The sequence below is a fragment of the Phascolarctos cinereus genome, unplaced genomic scaffold (assembly GCF_003287225.1).
Source record: "Phascolarctos cinereus isolate Bilbo 61053 unplaced genomic scaffold, phaCin_HiC Scaffold_3;HRSCAF=262, whole genome shotgun sequence".
Lineage (NCBI taxonomy): Eukaryota > Metazoa > Chordata > Mammalia > Diprotodontia > Phascolarctidae > Phascolarctos > Phascolarctos cinereus.
In genome coordinates this window covers 189,384,801-189,409,835 of record NW_027555736.1, presented here as the reverse complement: position 1 = coordinate 189,409,835, position 25,035 = coordinate 189,384,801, and the positions used below count along the sequence as shown (strand labels likewise).

The 25,035-nt window shown below is 36.6% G+C and overlaps 1 protein-coding gene and 1 long non-coding RNA gene across 8 annotated transcripts in view; one reads left to right on the top strand and one right to left on the bottom strand.

Moving 5' to 3' along the window:
• LOC110223670 (uncharacterized) overlaps positions 1-406 on the top strand; it is a 36,115-nt gene extending 35,709 nt beyond the window's left edge. For all 4 annotated transcript variants that reach the window (XR_013485412.1, XR_002328758.2, XR_013485415.1 and 1 more), the window contains exon 4: positions 272-406. This is a non-coding gene — a long non-coding RNA (uncharacterized LOC110223670). The remainder of the gene's footprint in view (positions 1-271) is intronic.
• GOLM2 (golgi membrane protein 2) overlaps positions 1-25,035 on the bottom strand; it is an 84,621-nt gene that overhangs the window by 15,533 nt on the left and 44,053 nt on the right. For 3 of the 4 annotated variants that reach the window (XR_013485411.1, XM_021009313.2, XM_021009315.2), the window contains exons 7-8: positions 7,337-7,435; positions 4,967-5,128 (exon numbers count right to left, since the gene is read on the bottom strand). Coding sequence is in view for 3 of the 4 variants with exons in the window: in XM_021009313.2 (XP_020864972.1) it covers positions 4,967-5,128; positions 7,337-7,435 (261 nt within the window). In the remaining variant the exon portion in view is untranslated. Of the gene's footprint in view, positions 1-2,895; positions 3,398-4,966; positions 5,129-7,336; positions 7,436-25,035 lie in introns of those variants that run through there. The other variant, XM_021009316.2, reaches the window with a different exon arrangement.

Here is a 25,035-nt window from a genome sequence, read left to right as displayed (position 1 = left end):
TTAAGTGATTTGCCTACAGTTACACAGAAAGTAAAGGGGCAGACCAGACACCCACATTCAGGTTTTATCTTAATCCAGAGCTCTGTACTTAATCCAATACTTTGCCTCTTGGGGAATATCTTCCTTTTACATAGATTTAGCCTAAAGAAAATATAGTTTCCAATACATTATTTTTATTTTGAGCACTTGTTTTTATGTTATTTTTCATATAACATATGATTTCAAAATATTTATTGAATCCTTCAGTGGAAATTTTCTTTACTTTTTGTAGCTACCCCTCCCAAGCCCAGCCCTCTTACAGGATGGAGTCCTATTACTGCAAAAATCCTTCATATTTCAAAGACAAACCAGGCTGTATTTCTTATTGCTTTAAAATCTGAAGAAATAAACAACATGTTCAACAACATATTCTTCTGGGAAGGTTTCTAATTGTACGCCTGAATGAAAATTGTCCAAAACAACATTTTGCCCCCAGGAAAAAGGCCAGAAAGGAGAATTTAAGGTAACACATCAAGAATTTATTTCCTGATTTGGAAATGATATAACAATAAAATTCTTCATATTGTGTTTCCATAAAATGAAAGTACTTGTTTATCTTGAGCAAATCTCTTTATTTCTTTAGGATGTCATAATCAATTACCCTGAAATCTACTTGGACATTTAAAAATGTGAGGGGGGAGGGGGAGAGGGAGAGAGAGAGAGAGAGAGAGAGAGAGAGAGAGAGAGAGAGAGAGAGAGAGAGAGAGAGAGAGAGAGAGAGAGAGTATTTATGTGGGTGGGTGTGTGGGTGTTGCCTACACCCATAATGGAAGGAAATGCTAAATTTCAGTTAGAAGTTAGTGAAAATGAAGACCGAATTTTCCCCCTCCACTCCAAGATTTCAGTATTCAGTTACAAAATAGCAAAAGATGATGCATTTAGAATCTAGATACATGGCATTTTAGAACCACCATGGGATTTCATATCTGGGACCAGACATTAACTGGACATGAGTTAAATCTGTCAAGCATCTATCATTTGCTTGGTGAACCCAAAAACATAGATCACCAGCTACCTGTAACTCAAAAGCCTTAGAGTGGTCTGAGGCTCAGAGACTGTTAAATAACTTGCCTATAGTCACAAAGCTATTAAACGTCAAAGGGGAGATTTGAATCCAGGTCTTATTCATTCCAAATCCTGCACTTTATCCACTACATCATGTTACCAGATCAACTATTAATACTGATTAATAAGTCAGACAAATAAGGCCTAGCTGTATATGTTTTTAAAACTCAAAGGGGAAATCAGAAGAGGATCTGACAAGTGTATCCCCAATTAGCTTAGGACACAGAGACCTGACACTTAACAAAACTGGAGCTAGGTGATGCTGCTTGAATGAAAGCAAGCATTTGTTAATTAAAATGATATATGGATATACTACCAGACGCGCAATGTAGTGATCTTCCAGAGCAAGTAATCAAAGGAAACTGAGATTTATGGCTGAAAACCAATGGGTTTGGGAGGCAGGGAAGGAGGAGGTTACACAAGGGAGAGGCTTGAATGTCAATGGGCAAAAGAAAAAAAAAGAATTCAGCATCATGGACAAGGGAAGAAGAACACTTCCCTCCTCAGGAACCCTTGGCCATCTAGTTAAGTTTGGTCTAATAGTTTAGCCTTTTTTTTTCTTTTTGATGAGGCAGTTGGGGTTAAGTGACTTGCCCAGGGTCACACAGCTAGTAAGTGTCAAGTGTTTGAGGCCACATTTGAACTTACGTCCTTCTGACTCCAAGCACTATCTATCCATTGCACCACTTAGCTGCCCTGGTTTGGTCTTTAAAAAAAAAAAGAAAGAAAGACTCTATTTTCCACAATTGGGGTAGGTATAACCCATCTCCCCAGAGCTACTGAACAGTGAACAAGTACTAAACCCCTATAGCAACATGCTGAAGGGGGAGGAGGATAGGTTAGCACTGGAGCACGGAATGTGCAAAGCCAGATTCTCCTAATGCTCCTTCCTCCACGCCCCTTTTCTTTACAAAGCCTAGAGGAGAAGTAAGATCATGAGAGGGAGAGTGACACTGAACTTACAGATAAATAAGTTAAAAAGTTATAAGTTTTAAAAAATCTTAAAATGTTTTGTTTCTGTTCTCTTTTCCTTTGTGTTTACCTTTCCTTGGTGTTTCCTTTGTGAGTACCAAGACTGGGCAAGTTTTGGCTCTAGGGCTTAGCAAAGAACTGATGTTTAACTATTGTGAAGTAAGGTAGGATCAGGGCAAGTGTAAGTGGCATATGCCTCTATTATTATAAAATAACAATAAATTAACACAAATTCAGAATTATTTAAGTTTGAGTAAGGTTTTATTGTATGCAAATTTTTAGTGCTTTTCTATGGACAAAGCTAAATTATTGAAACAATTTTGTTGTTCCTTAAGTCTATAAAAATAAAGGCTTCTGCTCTTAAATTATTTTATAAGAATTTTTTTTCACAGACATAAAACAAGACCTGAATGACATCATTTGACCAATTCTTTAGTTTATAAAAATATTCTTTAGCTTCTCACAAGACTTAAAAATATTTTAAAATCATAATACAGTCTTAAGAACAAATAGATAAAAACCAGTTTATCTGAAATATTTCAAAATAATGCTTTTCAGTAACACTTTAGTCAAAGATGATAATTTTAAAATATTTGTATATGTTATCTGTTCAAAAAGAGACAAAAAAGAAAAACTATGTTCAAGGTTAAACAATCAAAAATGTAACAAAGGCAACTGTATAAGGCGCTAATTTGGCAAAGAAGGTGCTAACCTACTTTAGAAGAAGAAATGTCCTTACCAGAGAGTTCCCTATACCAGTGAAATCAGAGGTCCAATTCCTAACCCCTGGTTACTAAAAAACAAAACCATAAATCAATATGAAGACAACAACAGGGTTTATTAAGAAGGCTATATTTACAGAAAATAATAAAAAGAAACAAAATGATATTATATTTTGTTATCCAATTATTATTTGTCTACCTAGAGGATGACTATATTTTCCATTTAGTCAAACATGAAGGTTTAAGGAAACGCTTTACTATATAGCAATGAATCCTTATTTTTGTGAGTAATTACCAAATATAATACTGAGACAAGGCAAAGTAGGCAACTATAAATACCTGAGGGTAACAGTGGGAAAAAGAAAGATCAAATAAGGGATATTTTAAATATTACTTTTTGTAAATTTACATATTTATAAAGACAGAATTCTGCTCTCCAAAGTATTTAGGTATTTATTTTGTGATGTTAAGGTGTAAGCTGTAAGGCTCATGAGGAATTCACAAATGTTCTGTTCCAGTTCTGATGAGTGTATGTGCGCTTCATGTTATATTTTGCAAAAGACTAGCACGTATATTTTTAAAATACCAAGGAGAGAAATCTGTTGAAAACAGAGAAAATTAGAATAATTGTACAAGGATTTGAAATCTAGAAAAGTAATTATCACTAAAACATCAAACTTATAAAGGCTAACACTCTACAAATACTATTTTAAAATAAAATCCCAAGGATTTAAGTCAAGTCAACAAGCATTTATTAAGTGCTTACTATGGGCAGGCATGGCAGCTAGGTGAATAGAGTCAGGCCTGGAGTCAGGAACACTCATCTTCCTGAGTTCAAATCTGGCCTCAGACACTTACTAGCTGTGTGACTCTGGGCAAGTCATATAACCCTCTTTGCCTCAGTTCCTCATCTGTAAAAATGAGCTAGAGAAGGAAATGGCAAATCACTCCAGTATCTTTGCCTGGAAGACCCCAAAATGAGGGCACAAAGAGTCAAACACTACAGAAATGCTGAATAACAACAACAATGGGCAGGCATTGTGCCAAGGGCTAGAGATACAAAGAAAGGCAAAAACAGTCCTTGCCCTCAAGGAGCTTACATTCTAATGGAGAAGACAACAGACAAACACAACTATGTACATAGAAGACATATCCAGGGTAAACTGAAGATAATCGTATTTTATTTATTTATTTTTTTTGGCGAGGCAATGGGGTTAAGTAACTTGCCCTTGCCTGGGGTCACACAGCTAGTAAGTGGTGCGTGTCAGAGGCCTGGATTCCTCCTGAATCCCGGGCCAGTGCTCTCTCCACTGCGCCACCTAGCTGCCCCTGAAGATAATTTTAGAGGGAAGTCACTAGCACTGGAAAGAACTAGGAAAGGCTTCGTGCAGAAAGTAGCATTTGAGCTAAGTTGAAGGAAAACATAAAACTGTATTTTCAAAGAATTCTTTAATTTTTTTACCTTTTCGAAAATTCACCAGCTCACCAAAATCTGGCTTTCTTGACCTCAAGACACAGTTAAAATAATTGAAAGCAATATGAAAAAAAACTCATCTGAAATATGCAACATGTACACTAGACTCTACTGACATTTCATCTTTTTCTGTTAAGTTTCACCATCTTTTCAGATAATGCTAAACTGGTCTGAATATAGATAGAGCTTTTTTTCTCACAGCTGGCTTGAATAAAATTTGAGAGCAGCCTGCATTTGATTTTTTTTTTCCAGTGTACACCTACATTTTTTTCCTTTCAAAGAGATCTAATTGTAGGGGCACAGACTACATTTGAAACAATATCATAAAGAGCTGGAAAGAACCTCAGTTTACCATTTAACCTACCTCCCTTATTTTACAGGTAAGAAAAGTCAAGGTCAAAGAGGTTAAGTCATTTGTCGAAGGTCACACAGGTAGTAAGTGGCAAAGCAGGTATCTGAATCCGGGACATCAGATTCTTACTCTAAAACTTTTTAAAAAGTATTCCATGCTGCCTCCACATTAGAAGAGGTTGTGTCCAAAGTGGAATACATAGCTCAGAGAAAGATCTTACTGTGGATATTAAAATGTTATTTGCTGAAGATAATGAAAGCTAAGCTTCAAGTTTGTAAAGATACTAATTAATAAAGAAATGCACTTAAGAATGATAAATGATTGTAACAAACTGATTCTTACTTTGTTTCATCTTATGGAAGTCACCAACTCTATCCTTTGAAGCCTGCTTTAACATGTCTGTCTGAATTTTGTGTTCGTTTTCACTCTCCAAATTTGGGCCAGGAATTAAACGCTGAAGAGGATTGGGAGGGATCTGCTTCAAAGTGTTGCTAACATGCAAATCTGTAGCATAAAAACATAAAGTTAATTTTATATTTTGAAAAAGTCCACCATTTCACAACAACTAAATGATTCAGAAGAACTAAGAAAAACTTGACCTCTCAAAGTTGGTCACTAATGTGATTTTCTCCTCCTGGCCCTGTTCCTAGCTTCTGGACTTCATAACCATGCTTCTTGCCTCATCCTAGAACTTCCTTGAGACCCTGTGGCCTCTTGGTCCTAAAATATCCAACCACTTCTATGGTCTTTTCAACCTGGAATATCCATCTATAAGACCTGTATACTTCATCCATAAGTGAATTACTACTGCCCTTTATTCCCCTCCGGGCCCTCATAACTATTTCCCATCCCTCATGACCACCCCCTTCAGCTATTTGGCTTCTTTTTGTGTGTGGTCTTCCCTCATCAGAATGTAAGCTCCTGGAGGGCAAGGATTATCTTTCTTTTTGCTTATATTTGTATCCTCAGTGCTTAGCACAGAGCATGGTACATAGAAAGGGCTTATAAGTGCTCGTTTACTTCCTTCCTTTTTACTATTTTATTTCTTTTTTTTTCATTTTATTATTTCTTGAGTTATCCCCAGCTACAAATATGCTTTCAGATATTCATTATTGGTATGCTGTTCGTTACCAAGTATACATCTATAGCACTGATTACCCAAATTCTGCTAAAACCAAAAGATTAAATGGTAGAGTTATCTTTTCCTCTAAAAAATTTCTACAACCGTTGGCAATACCAGCATCCAATTTTTAATTTACTCATTGCTGGCCACCCTTACTTGAGAGGTGATTGAGCCATGAAAATGAATAAACCTAACTGATCTACAAGAGATGAGTCATATTCACTGCATATTAAAACCATATTCTGAGATGCTAATAGTACACAATAATAACAAACACTTTTGTGTGTCTGGTGTGTATATGGCATCTCATATGGCCATTCTGAATTTCTAAGTGGTTTCAAATAGATTACAATGTTGTATATAGAACAAAAATGTGAAGCCCTTTCCAATAAAGTCTTTTGGAACTATACGAAATGGTCTTCATCAGTAATCAAGCAAGGCTGAAAAAGCCCATTCATTAGTCACTTCCTAATGTCCTCATTCTTGGTAATTATTAAGGAGTAAAGTAGTTTAGTATAGGGTTTCTTAATCTTTCTTTGTATCATGGACTCCTTTGGCTGTCTAGTGAAGCCTATATACTCATAATTGAAAGAAATTAAAATTTTCAGTTGGAGGTTAGTAAAAGCAAATATGTATTTTTTTTTCTCCATCCAAATTCATGGATTACATGAAATATAAGGAGTATATGTAGGCCAAGTTAAGTATTCACAGAAAAGAATGTGCAATAGAAATAAATGGGAAAGATGAGTAAAGGGGTCATTAATTTTTTAAAACAATTTTAAGAGAGACTGTTAAGTTTTTGGTGTTCTGTGGGCAAAAGAGAGGTCCACAAATATTTTATGAATCTATGATCATAAACATCTTTTGTGTACTTTTGTTAGTATACAGTAATGACCATGACTCTATGCTAGGTTTTATTTTTTAAAATTACTTTAAATTAAAACACCATCATTCTCTGACTCATCAGTGATCATGCCTTTCTTAGTTTCTTGAGATATAGGAACCTTTCAGCTAAGGTGTCAGTAATGCTAAATAAATATTCAGTCTTCTGATTTGCAAAACAAGCAAGGACACTCCTGTAAGTAAAATCCACTTTGAAAATAACCCATGTGAATTTGGATGTTCCTCATGTCTTCATTATTCTTCAAAATAGTGGTTCCAAATGAGTGCAGAAGACAAGTTTTGTACACCCCAAAACCTACTGTAAATTTATTACTATTTAGTCTAGTCAGGACGTATTTAGTATTCAAGAATTTTAACCCAATTTTCAGATTGGGTTCAGATTATGCTTCATAATATAAAATAATATTTATATTCATTGAAAAGGTAACCTAATGTGTCCAGTGCTAAAAATCAGAGAAACGTTATGTTCTTTATATAAGAGAACAGCTAAATATCCATTCCTTTGAGTTATCATGCCATTAGCCAATATGCATTTTAAAATCCTAACAGAAGATGGGAAAATGTAAATGCTACCTGACAGTGTGCCTTAAAAAACTGCCTACATTTACTAGTTCTTAAAAAAAGCTGATTTCATTATAGTTTCAAAACTGGTCATGAAATATAACTATAGGAGTAAAAGTTCATACCTGGTGCCATATTTGGGGGATGAGGCTCTCCAGTTGGAGAATGTACATTTCCTTGACGGCTTTCATGCTGAGAAACTGAAAAAAGGGGCTTCTTTAAAGCTAAAGAAAACAAATAGACAAAAACTTGATTTTTATCAAACAACCAGATATGTATCAACTGCAGAAGCATTATGTTCTCATTTTTTAAATTTCTTGAAATTTGATACATTTATTTTGACATAATAGGCACTTCCCAATAAAATACTGAAATATCATATGCCCCCAAGTACCTTCCCCAAATAATCAACTGTTAACAAAAAAGGAGGCTTGCATTTAATTCTGACAATACTATACGGTATTGTCAGTACTGCAGTACTACACTACAGTAATAGGCAGTACTGTAGTACTACACTAATTATTTACTGAGTTTTTGTTATTTCACCATGCTGACTTTATTTACATCATTGTACTTGTTATGTATATTTTTATTTGTCCTAATTTTACAAAGCTTACAGTTGAAATATTTGAAATTACAAAGACTTGGATATTCATGAACTCATTCATTGTATCATCTGCCACATACTAATCAATAAAAGTAAGCATTCAATCACAGTGTTCCCCAGAGATCAATGTGAACAATATAAGCTGAACTCAAGATCTATAACCTAACCAAAGAAAGTAGCATTCTATCTTGTTCAGACTTTATACAAATCCTAAATATGAGTTTATTTCTACATGGGGATTTCATTTTTGAAGAAGAAAAAAATACAAACACAATAATAAGTTGATATTGCCACAGTGAAGTTTTATAATCCAGTATAATAAGGTCCAGTTAATAAAGTTTTGAGCATTGCGATAAGTGCTCAATTTTACCAGTAGGAAGGCTCAGACTCATACAGGTTTCACCGTTCCCTTGAATGGAAGAGCAGCAAAGATGGACTAGTTCTAACTACTATTACATCTACCATTGGAAGTAGGAAGCTGAGGGCAGGGAGTAGAATTGATGGTATACTTAGCAAACTTACAGATTACATAAAACTGGAATTAAAAAAGATGTTACAATACTGAGCCCAATCAAATAAAATGAAATTTAACAAGGAAAAATTTAAAGTCAAATATTGGGGTTCAAAAAATCAGTTTCATGAGTCAAAAGATCAGGGAGGAATGGCTAAAAAGTAGCTTATCTGAAAAATATATGGTATTTTTAGTGGACTACAAATTTATTGTGAACTCACAGTGTGTGATGACAGCCAAGAATGATATTGCCATCTTAGGCTGCATTAATTTTAGTGCATTCCCTTTGAGATTACTCCACAATGTATCCTGTTTATATTGTGTTTGTACATAGTTGTTTTGATGTTGGTTCCTCTATTAAATAGTGAGCTCTTTGAGAACAAGGATTGTTCTTTCTTTGTTGTTGTTGGTTTTTTTGCCTCTCTTAATATCCCCAAGTGCTTTGTGAAGTGCTTGGCACGTTACTAGTGACTGACACAGTGTTTAAGGAGTCTTGCTGTACTCTGTCCTGGTCACGTCACACCTGGAATATTATATCCCAATATAATTTAGAAAATATCCAAAGGAAGGTACCCAGGATAGTGAAGTACCTCAAGTTCATACACAGAAGAATCAATTGAAGGAACTAGGGCTATTTAACCTGAATATACAGTTCCACAACATTTGCATCCAACCCCTTCTCTCTACTTAGATATTTTACCACCTTAGTTTAGGTGTCCATCACCTTACACCTAGTTTACTGCAACACTCAAATTGGGCTCTTGCATCAATTTTCTTATCACTCCAGTCCATCCTACATAATGTTGCCAAAGTGATTTTCCTTAAATACGGATATGATCATGTGATTTCCCTCCAGGGAAATCTCCAGCGGCTCCCTATTGCAAGGATAGAATAAAATAATGGTAGAATAAAATACAAATTTTTCTGTTTGGTTTTAAAAGCCCTACATAATGTAATCTCAGCCCATATCTCAAGACTCCTTGAATGTCATTCCCTAGGCACTCTGTGATCCTGGCAACTTTCCTTCCCTCTTCTGTTTCTCAAACAATGACATTCCATCTTTCATCTTCATACTATTGCACTGGCTGCCCAACTGGGAATTCAGTCCTTCCTCATCTCTGCCTCAAAGAATCCTCTTCAAGATGCTGTATACGAAGCTTTGACCCTTATCTGTTTTCCAGGTCAGTTGTTTTATAAAATAGTTTATATTTTCTTCCATTTTCCAGACTTTTGACTTTAAGGTTTTGTACTTCTTGTGCAAACACTGTTAATTCTCTTTCCAGTTCTTTCTTCCATAGCTCTCATTTCTTTTCCAGTTTTTTTCCTCTAACATTCATCTCAATTGTAAAAAAAATTTTTTTTTAGCTCTTGCTTCATCTCTTCCAAGAATTATAGCTGAATTTTGGTTAGTCTCTGTGTGTGTAGGTGTTTGAGGCTTTGCTTATAGATGTTTTGGAGTTGTTCTTTTCTGCTGAGTTTACTTTTTTTTTCTTTAAAATTCTTTTAATTAATTAATTTTTAGTTTTCAACATTCACTTCCACAAGATTTTGGGTTCCAGATTTTCTCCCTGTCTTGTCCCTCTCCCAACCCCAAGACAGCGTGCATTCTGAATACCCTTTCCCCTAATCTGCCCTCCCTTTTATATTCCCCCCCCCCATCCCTTTCCTCTTCTATTTTCCTGTGGGGCAGGACAGATTTCTATACCCCATTGCCTGTATATCTTATTTCCCAGATGCATGTGAAATAATTTTTTAACATTTGTTTTTAAAACTTTGGGTTCCAAATTTTCTCCCTTCCTCCTTCCCCACTCACCTTCATTGAGAAGACAAGCACTGAGTTTATTTCTTGAGTGTCTTTGTTACAATAAGAGCTTTTTATGGTGAGGATTCTGTTTTTGTTTATTCTTCTTCTAGCCTGATTCCTGACTTTGGCCTTTTTATGCTAGATCTGGGCTCTGCTCATCGCTGGAGGAAATGTTTGGGCTAGTCCTGTTGCTGAATCCTTGGGGTACTAAGAGTTGAATTATTTCAGGATATCAGAGACAGCTCAGATCAAGGATATGAAAGCTTTCTTTGCTCTCAAAGTGTCTGACACAAGGAAAAGTTGGATTTCTGCCTACCTGGCCTGAGTTTTGCTAGTTCCTGACTTGGGTTTGGGTCTGAGCAGCATGCTTGTGGCCTTGTCCTTCATCTGAGTTTCAGGAGAATGATGCTGGATTTAGCCTCTGTTGGTCTGCTGGGAAGCTCTGTTGGTTCAGAGTGACAGAACTGCAGGGTGCCCTTTGGTCTGGGATTCTTGCTCTAGTGCAGGCTTCAGAACAGGCTAGAGGCTGGAACTGAGACCCTACTCTACTCCTTCAGCTGAAGCCACACAAATGCTGCTTGCTTATGAACTTGTTCCTTTCTCAGTACCTAGTTGAGGGCATGCAATTTTTCCTTACCCTAGAATGCCAGTCCTGGGTACGGGTCCTTTTCAGTTAACCTTGGATCCTATGACCAGGAATTGAGATGTGAGCAACAGAGAAGACAGTTTGCAGCTTTTCCTTCACTCTGCACAAGTTTAGCTCCCTCTGCACAGGATCAAGGGCTTCTTATTGTCCTCATGAGCAGCTCCTTTCGGGGCTGGAATGCTCTGTGAGGCCTTTTCTGGCCAGGCCCCATTCCCAACGTCCACAGACCTCTCTATTTCTCTCCTTATGCTGACCAGGGCTGAAAAAATGACCCACTATTGGTTTTTTTCCTGGATTTCCTGATCAGGACTTGGGCTGATAAATTTTCTTGATGTTGGGAAGATTTGTGGGGTTGCCTTTGGCTATACTGTTACTCTGTCATCCAGGCTCCACCATTCTAAATACAATTGTAAATGCACTTGTCTTCCTCATTAGAGTGTCAGATCCTTACTTGTAAGCAGGCATTATTTCATCCACTGCCCTTCTACGCCCAACCCTTAGCACAGTGTCTGGCACATAATAGGTATTGGTCGTTGTCTGCTCAACCATAGAAGCTAGTCCAACACCAAGCCAGCCCCAACAAAGGAAACAGGCAGGCAAAACTAAACAACACGTAACTTAATCCAACATTACGGCGCTGTTTCATGCTTGGAGTCCCCCATTTCTGAACTGAAGGGAGGAAATTGGATTCTCATATCTTTTCTTTTTTTCCCAAAGGAAATATTAAAAAGGCTACATTAACCTCCACTTTGCTATTGCACCCTAAAGATAATGGACCTTTTCATATGACCTGCAGCTGACATCTCCTATATGTGTTGTCTCCTCCAGTAGAATGTACACTCCCAGGGGCAGCTAGGTGGCACCATGGATAGAGTCAGGAGGACCCGAGTTCAAATCTGCACTCAGACACTTGGCACTTACTGGCTGTGTGACCCTAGGCAAGTCACTTAACCCTGATTGCCTCACAAAAAAATTAAAATTAAAATTTAAAAAATGGGAACTCCTTGATAGCAGAGATTCACTTTTCAGCATAGTGCTTTGTATTTAGTAGGTGCTTAATAAATGCCTTTTCATTCATTCATTGGACATTATAATTTCTCAGCATTTACTCAGTTTTTTAAACAGACTTTCCCAAAAACTAAGTCTGTGATATCAGAAGGATTGCATGTATTGTAATAAGGTTACTTACAAAATTGCTAAGTATAAAAAGCATCATTTAATAGTAGAAACATTAGTACAACCTGGAGACAATGATATGTTCAAAATGATGTTTAGCAAATAATAAGCAAAGCACTTTTGGGTTGTTCCGCTTGCAGATAACATGGAGAGGAGAATTAGCAATATATCTGAAGACTTTTTCAATACATAAATTGAGAAACTAAGATCTTCCTGTTTTTTAGTATAAGTAGATGCAGCTACAGATGAAGTTAAATACTTGCTAACTTGTAAATGCTTGATATTAAGAATGATGTTAGGGAAGATTTTTTCCCTTCAAAATCTTGATGCAACGCCACCATGACAATTGAGAAAATTTTAATATAATCAACAGATTTTTAAAATTAAAATGATATGATTTGGGAGAACTATAATGGATTTTTCACTGAAGGAAGTCAGTTGATATCAGAGTAATCCAGTAATCAACAAGCATTTATTAAATAACTAATATTTGTAAAGCACTATATTAGGTGCTAGTGATACAAAGACAAATGAAAAAGTTCCTGCACTTACGGAGCTTACATTCTACTGGGAGACAAAGCATACATACACTCACATACCCCTACACAATGCATATATATGTATATATACATAATAAATATGAAGTAGTTTAGAGCGGCTGGCTTGCAGATTATGGGATGTACAATGAGGCTGGAAAGGTAGGTAAAGGCTAGGCTGTAAAGGGCTTTCAAAGTCAAACAAAGCAGTTTATGTTTTATTCTAGAAGCAATAAGAATGTATTAGAGTTTACTGAGTAGGGGAACTGCCAAGGTCAGACATATGGTTAAGAAAAATCACTTTAGGTAGGCATATGGAATATGAATTGAAGCAGGGAGAAACTTGAGGCAAGGAAATCAATAAGAAGGCCATTGCAACAATTCAGGAAAGACAGGATGAACCAAGACGGTGATTTTCTGAGTAGTGAGAAGAGGATAGGTATGATAGATATTGAAGAAGAAGAAATGCAGGTCGATACACAGTAGTTTAAAATGTGGGCACACACTGTGGACATATTACATGCTTCACATACAATCACTTGTGTTAAGAAATATAAGCAGCTTCATACAGGTTTTTGAATTGTTACAAAACATTGTTAAAAAAACAATTGTTAAAAATTGTTAAAAAACAGTTTATGAAAAGGAAGACTCTTTGCAAAATTGCATGACCGTACAGGGACAGAGCAGTGGACACTTCCAAGTTATAGTACAACAGGCTAGATTTCGCATAACAAAAAACTTCAAAAGATTTTTGAGTTTAAAAAGAAACTGCCATTTTTCTAAGTGATAATAATAAAGAGAAGCACATTTATTTTGTAACCAAAATTTCCTCCTTAATTTATGTAGTTGGTGGATATTTTTTAGAAAATGTAGCATTCTAAATAAATCAGTGCATGGTTCTCAAGTTTATACTGTTATTCAGAGAGATTAAGCAATTGTAATTATAAAATATTTTCAAATTATATAAATATTTGCATCCCAAATGAAATAGAGGTAAAGATTTTATTATTAATAACTTGATGAATCTAGAATAGCAATAAGGAACATTTGCCACGAACAAATATGACACATATAGTATTACTTTATCTCAACAAGAATAATTAATAGACATCCTATGACAGTATTATGAAAGAAGCATCTAAACCTGAAAACCTCAAAGGTGTGTGCCTACAAGTGAATAAAAGTTCTCCGTCTTATCAAACAAAGGGATATAAATTTTACTAATGTTCATGATATCTTTAAGTGAAATGACATTTTTCCACTGCAGCTGTTCTAATGACAAAATGACAATCTCAACGAATAGTTTAAAAAGAATTATAAGATCAAGCGACTAGCGATATGGCAGGTTAATTGCTTTCTATAAACACCTTCAACTTCAAAAAGACAAAATTATGAACCGGTTGTACAGTGATTACGGCAAAATATGCAAAAGGTAAAAACCTTATGAATAACTACCAAAGAACTTTAATACATAGAAGTCTTACTTAGCACACTCCCCTTGGCAGCCTCAATGTGGCAGCAAGCACAAGCATTTTGGATCTTGGGTAAGGACCTTCAGGACATGTAAGGCTGATTCTGCCCAACCACCCTCCCCAGACGCACACTGCCCATCTTCCAAGTAAACACAGATTTTGCCCAGCCATATGAAGGTAAGGAAGAAACTGGAGTAGGAGTCAAATGGATTGAAAATGTACTGATGTAGCATTTGGGTCAGGCTTGATAGAAATGGGGCTAGAAAGCTAACAAGTCTGGCTTGTTACCCCCCAGATTACTCAGAGCAAAGACATAGGCAACCACCATGTCCCTCAAGGAGAGAGGGTACTAAGGCAACCCTGCAACCCATCTTAAAAATCTGTGCACTAATAAACCAAATGGGACACACGAGAGAGTGAGTGATGCAGAATATAAGAAAGAGTCTGAAAGACCAAAGATATCAAGAGAAAAGGCCTCAATAAAAGCCCAGCATAAATTTAGAACAATCTACAAAAAGAATCCTAAAAAAGGCAAAATTGCAAAGCGAAATAAAAACGTATTTAGCAAATATAAGAGCCTGACGAAAGAATCCTGTGGGGTCACCCAATATCATGAAAAAACAAGTAACTTTGGAATAATTTACAAAAGAAAATCCTAGAGAATCCATAAAGAAAGTAGTAACTTGAGACATTTAACAGCTTCACTAAAGTAGCAGGATACAAAATAAACCCACAAAAATCAGTAGCTCTTCTATATAGTAACAACAAAATTCAGGAAAGAAAAAAAAGAAAAAGAAATCCTATTAAAAATAACTGCAAAGTACTTAAAATATCTGGGAGTCGACCTACTAAAATATACCCAATACTCTTACAAATATAGTTACATGATGCTAAAGAAATAAATAATGACTTAAATAGCTGGAAGGATGTTATTCAGCGCTCATGGTGGGCTGTGCCACTAAAATTTGAAAGAACAAAAGGTCCAGAAACTAAAGGGAAATAATGAGAATGAAGGGAGGAATAGTACTTTTACACTTCAAATTATACCATACAGAAATAATCATGAAACTATTTCATACTGGTTAAAAAACAGAAAAGAAGATCTTTGGAAAGCTCTAGAGAAGGAGGAATCAGAAACAACTCCATAACCCAGTATCTTAAAAACTGAGAATAAGTCACTTGGGGGAATATTTACTTATTTGACAAAATTGCTAGGAAAACTCAAAAGCAGCTTCTCAGAGATTAGGCTTAGACCAACACTTTCATAATATACTACAATAAGCTGAAAGTGGTTATATATCCTGGATATTATGAGTCATGTCATATAAAAAAAAAATTAGAAAAGAACCAGATCACCATTCACAGCTATGGCTAGGGGGAGAATTCTTAACCAAACAAGGGATACAGATGATTCCAAAAGATAAAACAGATAATTTCGATTACATTAAATTGAAATGCTTTTGCTCTAACAGTCATTCAATAAAAATTTATTAAGCATCCACTATGTTCCAGATACTGTGCCAAACCCTGGGGAAGAAAAAAAAAAGGGCAAGAGTCTCTGCTCTCAAGAATTGTACAGTCTAAAGTAGGAGACAACATGAATGAATGAATCAAGCAAGAAAGCAAGCATGGATCAAACACTGTGCAAAGCACTGTGATAGGCACTGAAAAGACAAAGAAAAAAGTAGGAGAGTTCCTCCTTTCAGGGAGTGCACATTCTAATGCGAGAGACAATACATACAAGTTTTCAGTTGCAAGTCAAATGGGAAAGTCGTATGGTACTTAAGTGCAGTGGGCAAAGCAGATGTTAATGCCTCTTTTTAAATGTCATTTTGACTAATAAAATCCTATCAGTTTCTCATGTAGAACCAGTTGATGGTACCAAGAACTTTGGTGGCAAGGACTTTCCTTTCTGGCTTTTAACAACTGTGGCTGCAGCATCTGTAAGAACAGATGTCAGAATTCATCTCCATAGATGCTGCTTCCCAGAATGTTGACTGAGGGAACTAGGCTGGAAGCATTTCTCAGTTATGGCTATTGGAGGCCCCCAGATAACAACAGATATTTTTTTGAATCATTTGAAGATATGAATACTGATAAGATATGTCACTTTGACCTAAGTCTATTAGAGAATGGTAAAAGCTTGTAAACTGCTCAGATGTTAGCCAGTAAGACTAAATACGTGTCAGCAAATAGAAAAATCTGTACTCAAAAAATAATGGTGATATTTACATATGGTTCCTAAGGTATGTCTGTGAACTGACATCCTTTCAACCCTAGAGTTCCAAACACACAAAAAAGAGAACAGAACCATCTATCACCCTAATATTCTCCCTTACCCCACCATCCTCAGGTGATATACTGATATACTAGTTCAACATTCCACTTTTGGTCCATGTATGATTATATGCCAAGAAATATGATATTACCACAGGATCAGAGATTTAGAGGTAGAATGAACTTAGAGGTCATCTAATCTAACTCCTTCATTCTACAGAAAAAGAAATTGAGGCACAGAGCAGTAAAGTGATTTGGCTAAAATTATATAGGAAGTAAATGAGAGAGCCAATAATCAAACCCAGGTCCTTAAGACTAAAAATGTAGTTCTGTTTTCACTGCACCATGCTACTTCCTTTAAAAGTCTGAACTGTGTAACAAATGTGCCATTAGGCATTTGTATATTTTTGTCATCATCATTTTAAAAATAATATCACTGAATTAAAAAGTATATACAGTTTAACAACTTGCAGATTACAGTTCCAAAACATTTTCCAGACTAGCTGAAGGAATTCAATTTTGTTTTTTTAGTGGAAAATGTTATGAGGAAAAATGCTTATTTTGCATGAATTGATTTCTATAGTATGCTCTCCTAGAAGAATATTTTAAATCTAAATTAACTGAATGTGATGTTTTTTATAATAGGCATTTGTCAATATGTCAAAGATCTCTGATTTTAATAGTATGAGAACTGCCTCCTCTGAATGTAGATCACAATACATTATAAATTGTGTCTCAGGTAACTGAGATATAAGATTTTAAAAAATATTTCATGTTATACATTTTTTCCAGACCTGTAATTTTTATTGATGGAGGGAGCTTCCCAGGGAAGCAACTCCCTCTACCAATGCAGATTCTCAACTTGCTCCACAATTTGCTATCTTAGAGAGTTGCCTGGGTACTGAGAAGTGATGTGACTTGGCCAGAATCATAAAAGTAAAGTCAGAAAGGGACTATAAGCCTAGGCTGTGGTGATGCTAAGACTGGCTCTCTATCCACTTTACCATACTGCTTCTCTAAATTGTAACAAGCCAACAAGTTGGTATTTTAGTACTTTGTAGAGAATGCTAGATATCATACCACCTTCCTTCTTTACAAGTACTCTATTCTTTATAGAAAGAAACCTCACAACAGTGATTAACCAAATTATTTCTTTAAAAACAAATCTACCACATTTCATTTCCCTTGATTCCTCTCCTCCCCCATCAAGAAAAGCATAAATAATGTACCTTCCTTCTATATAACTTGGCTTTCTCACTAATAGGAAGAACCAATGTCCTCTTTTCAGTTATTCTAGTTCTAATCTTTGATTTTATGGTCTGCCTTTCCATTCTAAGGCATCCCCTTTGGAGACTGCATCTACTCCAGTGGCTTCAACTCAATTTAAATTTCTTTAGCCCCCAATAGACTGATTTCAAAATTTTGGCTATAAACACTCCATCTTTAAAATCCATACAGGGCTTTTTTCTAAAGGTCACCACTAGGGGGAGTTTTTTTTACCCATGCTATGAATTTCATTACTTTTCTAGAGTGGGCATTCACGACATAAGGATGGAGTTTCTAAATAAGAAATTGTGCTAACATATATATTCCTAATTTCCAAGGATACCTAAAATAGCATCTAAGTGAGTACTCCAGGGCTGTTGAGTATTACTGGAAGCAGTCACAAAATTATACTGAGCTAGAAGATTACAAATTCATGTTCTCTAGCCACAGGTGTGACTTGTGCTTCTGAGCAAACCTTTTCTTCAGCTCTTACAAAAATCCTCTAACAATCTCCAAAGCAACTGTTTCACGTCTTTTTCTCTATTCTTAAATCCCCAGGTCCACTGGTAGTCTCTCCCACACCAAACAAATGACCTCTCTCATTTTTAGTGACAAGAACAAAGTCATGCAACACTCATTTATGTAATGTCCTTCTTCAACACTTCTGTGACTAAATATAAACTTCCCTTCTCTATTTTTTTTGAAAGAAAAAAAGACCAACCTCCTTACCAAGACCACCAGCTAGACCTTCATCCCATATCCATAGGAGGTAGAGTGGATTGAATGTTGACCCCTGAAGCCAGAAGACCAGCATTCCATCTTGGCTTCTACTTTAATATTTATGTGGCTTTGGGCAAGTCACTTTAGAGAAGAGTGATCTTTCTAAATGGCTTCTGAGGCCCCTTCCATAGCTCCAGATCTATGATCCCACCTCTCCAGTAATTGTGCCCCCTTCAATCTTTCTGACTACTGGCTACTTTTTGTTTTCATATCAATATAGCCAGGTTTCCCCAATTTAAAATATTCCTTCCCTCAACTGTTTTACTTTACTTGAGTTACATCACATCTCTCTCTTCTCTTTGAGTGAGAGCTTTCTTGAAAGAATATTTTCAAATTTCACTCCTTAATAATCCCTTGAAATCTGGCTTCCATCCCCATCATCCTGCTGTAACTACTTATGCTGAAGTCACCCTCTAATTGCCAAATACAATGGCATTTTTTTCAGCCCACATTTTTTTTTTACTTATTTGCAACAGGAATACCTTTTTATTCATAAGACTATTTCTTTGGCCTTTGGGATACTAGATACTCTTGGTTTTCCTGTTATCTTACAACTTATTCCTCTGCCCTCCTTAGTGGTCCTTCTCTCTTTAGCATCCCTTTCCAAAAACTCTATTCTTTAAGCTGTTCTGTCCTGCCCACTGATCTGGTTCTATGATCTGCACACTTCCCACTCTATTTTCTCCCAGATAATTCCTGTGCATTCAAACTTATATTTCCATGTCCCAAACTTTAGGCTCTGAGTATTTCCAACTGCTACCTGAATGTTCTGCCAACAGCTCAAATTCAACATCTCAAAACCAAAATCACTGTATTTACTTCACATCTAGTTTTTTTCTAGGGGAAAGTCTAGTTTTTACCCATTCCTGTTAATGATACCACTATTTTGCCAGTTACCTGTACCACTCAATATTTCTTGAATTAGCTCCCTTCCTTCCATTCCCATGCTACCACTTTCTCTAGTCTACATCCTCATTACTACTCACCTTGCCTGGCCTCTTAACCAGCTTCTGTTCTTCCAGCGTTCCTACTAATCCATTTTTCACACTACTGCTTGATTAATATCCCAATGAAGATATATAATCAAGAGACTCCACTCTGCTCAAACCATGCAATGACTCCCTATTGACTATAAAATACAAACTCTTTAACCTGACATTCAAAACCTTCCTATCTCTGCCTCCTAGCTTCCTTCAAGTCCCAGCTAAATTCCTACCTTCTACAGGAAGCCTTTTCTGATCTTAATGCTAGTGTCTTCCCTCTGTTGTTTATTTTCAATTTATCCTTTATATACCTTGTTTGTACATAGTTGTTTGCATATTATCTCCCCCAGTAAACTGTGAGTTCCTTGACAGCAGGAACTGTCTTTTACCTTTCTTTGTGTCTTCAGCACTTAACACAATGCTTGGCACATAATAAGCACTTAATGTATACTGACTGACTGACACTATTCCCTTTCATACAAGCTATATTAAAATTGACTAATTACTTATTCTGGAACTTACCCTAGACTTTGTGCTTTCATGTCTTTGCATTTCTTATTCCTTCAGTGTCCTCCCAATACTTCACCTGAAGGCATTCCTTTTGAAATCTACCTTTGTTTCATACTTTAAGTCCTGGCTCAAGTGTCAAGTGTTTTCCAAGAAGCCATTGTTTTTCTTTCCAGTTGGAAATGATTTTTACTGCGATCTCACATAGCATCCCATATTTCTTTTATGTCCCTATCATACTCTATTCTGCATTGCAGTTATTCTATAATTATTAGTGGTTGAAAATTTATCTTGTTCTTATTTGTAGCATAGCTATTTGTGAATAGGTTTACCTTCCCCATAAGCTACTTGAGGGTAGTAGCTGACTCCTGTTTAGTTTCTGTATCTCTCAAGAGTACATAGTTGGCACTTAATAATAAATGCTTACTAAATTAACTTGACTTGATGAATTAACATTCTGAACAGAAAGGCAGACTGATTAATTTTAATAGTCCTATGAAACCAAGGTGAATAGTTTCATCAAATCCACAAAGAAATCGGAAACAGAGAAAATAGTAGATTCTGCCAATTATACCACGTACATGAATTATCCCTCAGCTCTCTTAAGGTTCCAGTTTAAATTAGTCCAGATCTGTTTTGTCACATTTCTTGGGGGATTGGTCCAAACTATAATAGTAAGGTCGAGCTGGTTGGAGAAATCTTAAACAAAGACTCTCCAATAAACAGTTGAGAAGTGTGCCATGTACACCTAATGCTAGGAAGATTCTACTTCTGAATCCTGAGTGAGACTCCAGGCTTGAACCATGGGGTCATAATCTTTAACTATTTTGGACTCTGCACATATGTTGCACTGCCAAGAATCTATATTTGCTGTAGGACTGTTAATTATTGTTGTTTATTCCCACTCTGAGAGAGATAAAAGGAATAGTTATCAGAAAAAAGAATGGTTTCTGGGCAGTAAATGTGCTTTATAACTTCATAAAGCAAATAAGTAGTACTTATACCTAAACTTTCTCTTTCTTCAATATCTAAAAGAAAAGAGCTCAACTCAGGAACTATATGAACACAATTACAAAACACTTTTCACACAAATAAAGTCAGATCTAAATAATTGGAAAAATAGTCATTGCTCATGGGTAGGCCGAGCCAATGTAATACAGATGATAATTCTACCTAAATTAATTTACTTATGTAGTGCCATGACAAACTACCAAAAAATTATTTTATAGAGCTAGAAAAAAATCATAACAATCATAAGAATCACAACAAAAGGTCAAGAATATTAAGGGAATTAATGAAAACAGATGTGAAGGAAGGTGGCCTGTCTGTACCAAATCTTAAATTGTATTATAAAGTTGTAATCATCAAAACTATATGGTATTCGGGGCAGCTAGGTGGTGCAGTGGATAGAGCAGCGGCCCTGAAGTCAGGAGGACCTGAGTTCAAATCCGGCCTCAGACCTTACTAGCTGTGTGACCTTGGGCAAGTCACTTAACCCCAATTGCCTTTAAAAAAAAACAAACAAAAAAACTATATGGTATTCCCAGCTTCTGGGTCACGAATTAAAGGGACAGTGTCTGATCAATTACCACTCTGGAGCTGGAAGAAACCTTAGCCCCAGCTTCGTGCCCAACCCCCTCATTTTTTACAGGTGCTTTCTGGCCCAGCCCACCCATAGCCACCATAGTGCCCTGGGATGGCCCCCAGAGGGAATCCTGCTCTGAGTATCATGCAGGAGGACAAGCCTGGAGCTTCATCTTCTTCAGTGGTAAAAGAGAGCCAGACTAGACCGACTGTGATGTTCCATGTTCTATGTTCCAAGGTCTCTCCTGGTTCAAATGTTCTGTATTATATGATCTGAGGTCTCTCCTAGTTCTGATGTTCTGTCCCAGGTTCCTTCTGTCTCTGATGTTTTATGCTCTAAGGTCCATCCTAGCTCTGACCTTCAGTGCTCCAAGGTTCTTTCTCCCTCTCATATTCTATGACCCACAAAAAGCAGTATTTATAAAACATGAATATTTTACGAAAAGACCAGCCTTGAGGCTCCTCTAAGAAGCAGGTTCCCTAAAATAAGCAAACAATGCTTGCTGAAACCACAGCAGTAGAACCTACTTACAAAGGCTTGGGTTTGCTCACACCAGGGGTCCCCCCAGACTTAGGTCCATAAAAGGTGTGTCCACTTATGGCTCCCACAGGTGGATGGGCGGCTTCCCCACCCTCCAGTCTCAATCCTACACATTCAATTAAAAAAATTTAAAAATAAAAAAAATTTAAAAACTATATGGTATTGGCTAAGATATAAAGTGGTGGATTAGTGAAATCGATTAGGTACACAAGACTCAATAGTAAATGACCACAGTAATCTAGTGTTTGATAAACCTAAAGACGCCTGCTTTGGGGACAAGAACTCACTACTTGACAAAAACTGCTGAGAAAATTGGAAAACAGTATGGCAGAAGCTAGGTATAGACCAACACCTTTTATCACATACCAAGATGAGATCAAAATGGGTACATGATTTAAATATGAAGGGTGATACGGTAAATTAGGAGTGCAAGGAATAGTTTACCTGTCAGGTCTATGGAGAAGGGAAAAATGTATGACCAAACAAGATAGAGAGCATTACCAGATGTGAAAGGGACAATCTTAATTATATTAAATTGAAAAGTTTTTACACAAACAAAACCAATGCAACCAAGCCTGGAAGGAAAGGAGAAAGCTGGGGAATAATTTTTATAGTAAGTGTCTCTGAGAGAAAGGCCTCATTTCTCAAATACATAGAGAACTGATTCAAATTTATAAGAATACAAGTCATTCCCCAATTGATAAATCTTCAAAGGTAATTTTCAGACAAAGAAATGAAAAGCTATCTATAGTCTTAAGAAAAAAATGCCCTAAATCTCTATTGATTAGAGAAATGCAAATTAAAACAGCTCTGAGGTACTATCTCCCTTTTATCAGATTTGCTAATATGGCAGAAAAGGAAAATAATTAATGCTGGAGGGGATATGGGAAAATTGGGATACTAATGCACTGTTGGTAGAGTTGTGAATTGGTACGACTATTCTGGGAAGCAACTTGAATTTTGCCCAAAGGGCTCTAAAATAATGCATACTCTTATCTAACAATACTACTATTAGGTCTGTATCCCAAAAAGGTTAAAAAATAGGGGGTGTATAAAAATATTTATAGTAGCTCTTTTTGTAGTGGCAAAGAATTGGAAACTGAGGGGATCCTCCTCATCAATTGGGGAATGGGTGAACAAGTTGTGGGATATGATTGTAATGGACTATTACTGTGCTATAAGAAATGATAAGCAGGCTGGTTTTAGAAAAACCTGGAAAGATTTATATGAACTGATGCAAAGTAAAGTAAGCAGAACCAGGAGGATTTTGTGTACAGTAACAATAATACTGTATGATGATTAAATGTGAATGACTTAGCTATTCTCAGCAATACAATGATCCAAGATAAATCCAAAAGATTCATGATGAAAAATGCTAATCACATCCAGAGAAATAACTGATGGAGTCTGAATGCAGATCAAAGCATATTATTTTTCACTTTCTGCATTTTTGTGTGTGTGCTTTTTTTCCCTTTGAATTTGTGTCTTCTTTCACAACATGACTAATATGGTAATGTTCTATGTGAGTGAATATGTATAACCTGTATCAGAATGCTTACTGTCTTAGGTGGGGAGGTGAGGGATGAAGAGAGAAAATCTGGAACTCAAAAAAATTTTTAAATGAATGTTAAAAATTGTCTTTACATGTAAGTGGGGAAAAATATTATTTAAAAAAAGAAAAGAGTCTATTGTTGTGGTAACAACTGGCAAAGATTCTCTACGATCAATATATCATCCCAAATTATTTTGAACAACTGTTATACAGAACAGTGGGAATCCCTCCTCTGCCTGGATGCTATACTACATCTTCTCTAGCACACTGGTAAATATTTTTGGTGAGCATAAATCTCCCTGTTTGATGCCTGACCTAATGTTTATTATCAGAGAGGCTCATCAAGCAATATTATTTCTGTTTATATCTTCCAAAGAATCCTGAGTGATCTTGACATATGAAAAGTATATCTTATTGTAAAAGAGCCTAAATGGCTGGTTTTTGTCCTACTGAGTTGAATGCTTTTATGTAATCAACAAACAATAAGCACAATGGGATCTTATATGCCCTACATCTTTCAGTCAATTGTGAAATTGTAAAGATGTGACTTTGGATGTTGTTTGAAAAAAAAATCTGCTTTTCTGTACTAATATCCTCATTAAGAATGGGGTGTGTGTGTGTGTGTGCGTGTGTGTGTGTGTGTGTGTGCGTGCGCGTGAAAAACACCTTCATTCGTTCATGTCAATAAATATCTATTAAATGGCTACTTTGTGCCAGGCACTGTGCTAAGCACTGGGAATACAAACATGAAAAAGTAAAACAGGGAAAGCCCCACCTCAGCATACCAGAAGGAAATCCTGAAGGCCAGGTGGTGGAGCAGGCAAACACCAACACCAGGACCCCTGAGTGCCTCAGTGAGGGTGGGGGAACTGGTGGAAATCAGCTTGGAAAACCACCAGGTGCCTGGGCATCCTACAGTAACCGGCTGTCCCAGTGCCTCAGCAAAACTAAGGGAAGCAACACTCCAAAGGGCCCTAGGCAGATGAACATCCTGCAACATCCATCTGAAAGGAGCTGAAGAAAGCAAAAGAAAGGAACAGCCTGGGTAAGCAGGAAATCTCCAGGAGCCACACTACCCAATCCTACCTCTAGAGTTCCAGTGCTGCTGATTCCAGCCCAATACCAGGTAAGCTTCCAGAACCCTACAACCTCCAACTGCCAGCATTGGAGGCCCCAGCACACAAAGCCAGTGACTAGGCCCTAGGATCCCAACACAAGAAGCTTGGGTCACTGCCCTCTGCTCCCCCAGCAGGAGAGCTCAATCTTTTTAAAGGCCAGGAAATAAGCAAACACCATGAGCAAAAAGAAACATATGATAGATTCTTATTATGGGAAGAGAGAAGATCAAGGCAGAAATTCTGAAGAAGACAACATTGTCAACAAACCCACATCTGGAACCTCAAAAGGGAATTATGAACTGATCTGAAGCCCAAAAAGCCTTCTTAGAAGAGCTCCAGAAGGATTTTAAAAGTTGAATGAGAGAGGTAGAAGAAAAAAAGGGAAAAGAAATGAGAGGTATGCAAGAGAGAGTCAGTAGCTTGGAAAAGAAAGGACAAAAATTAATTGTAGAAAAAAAGTCCTT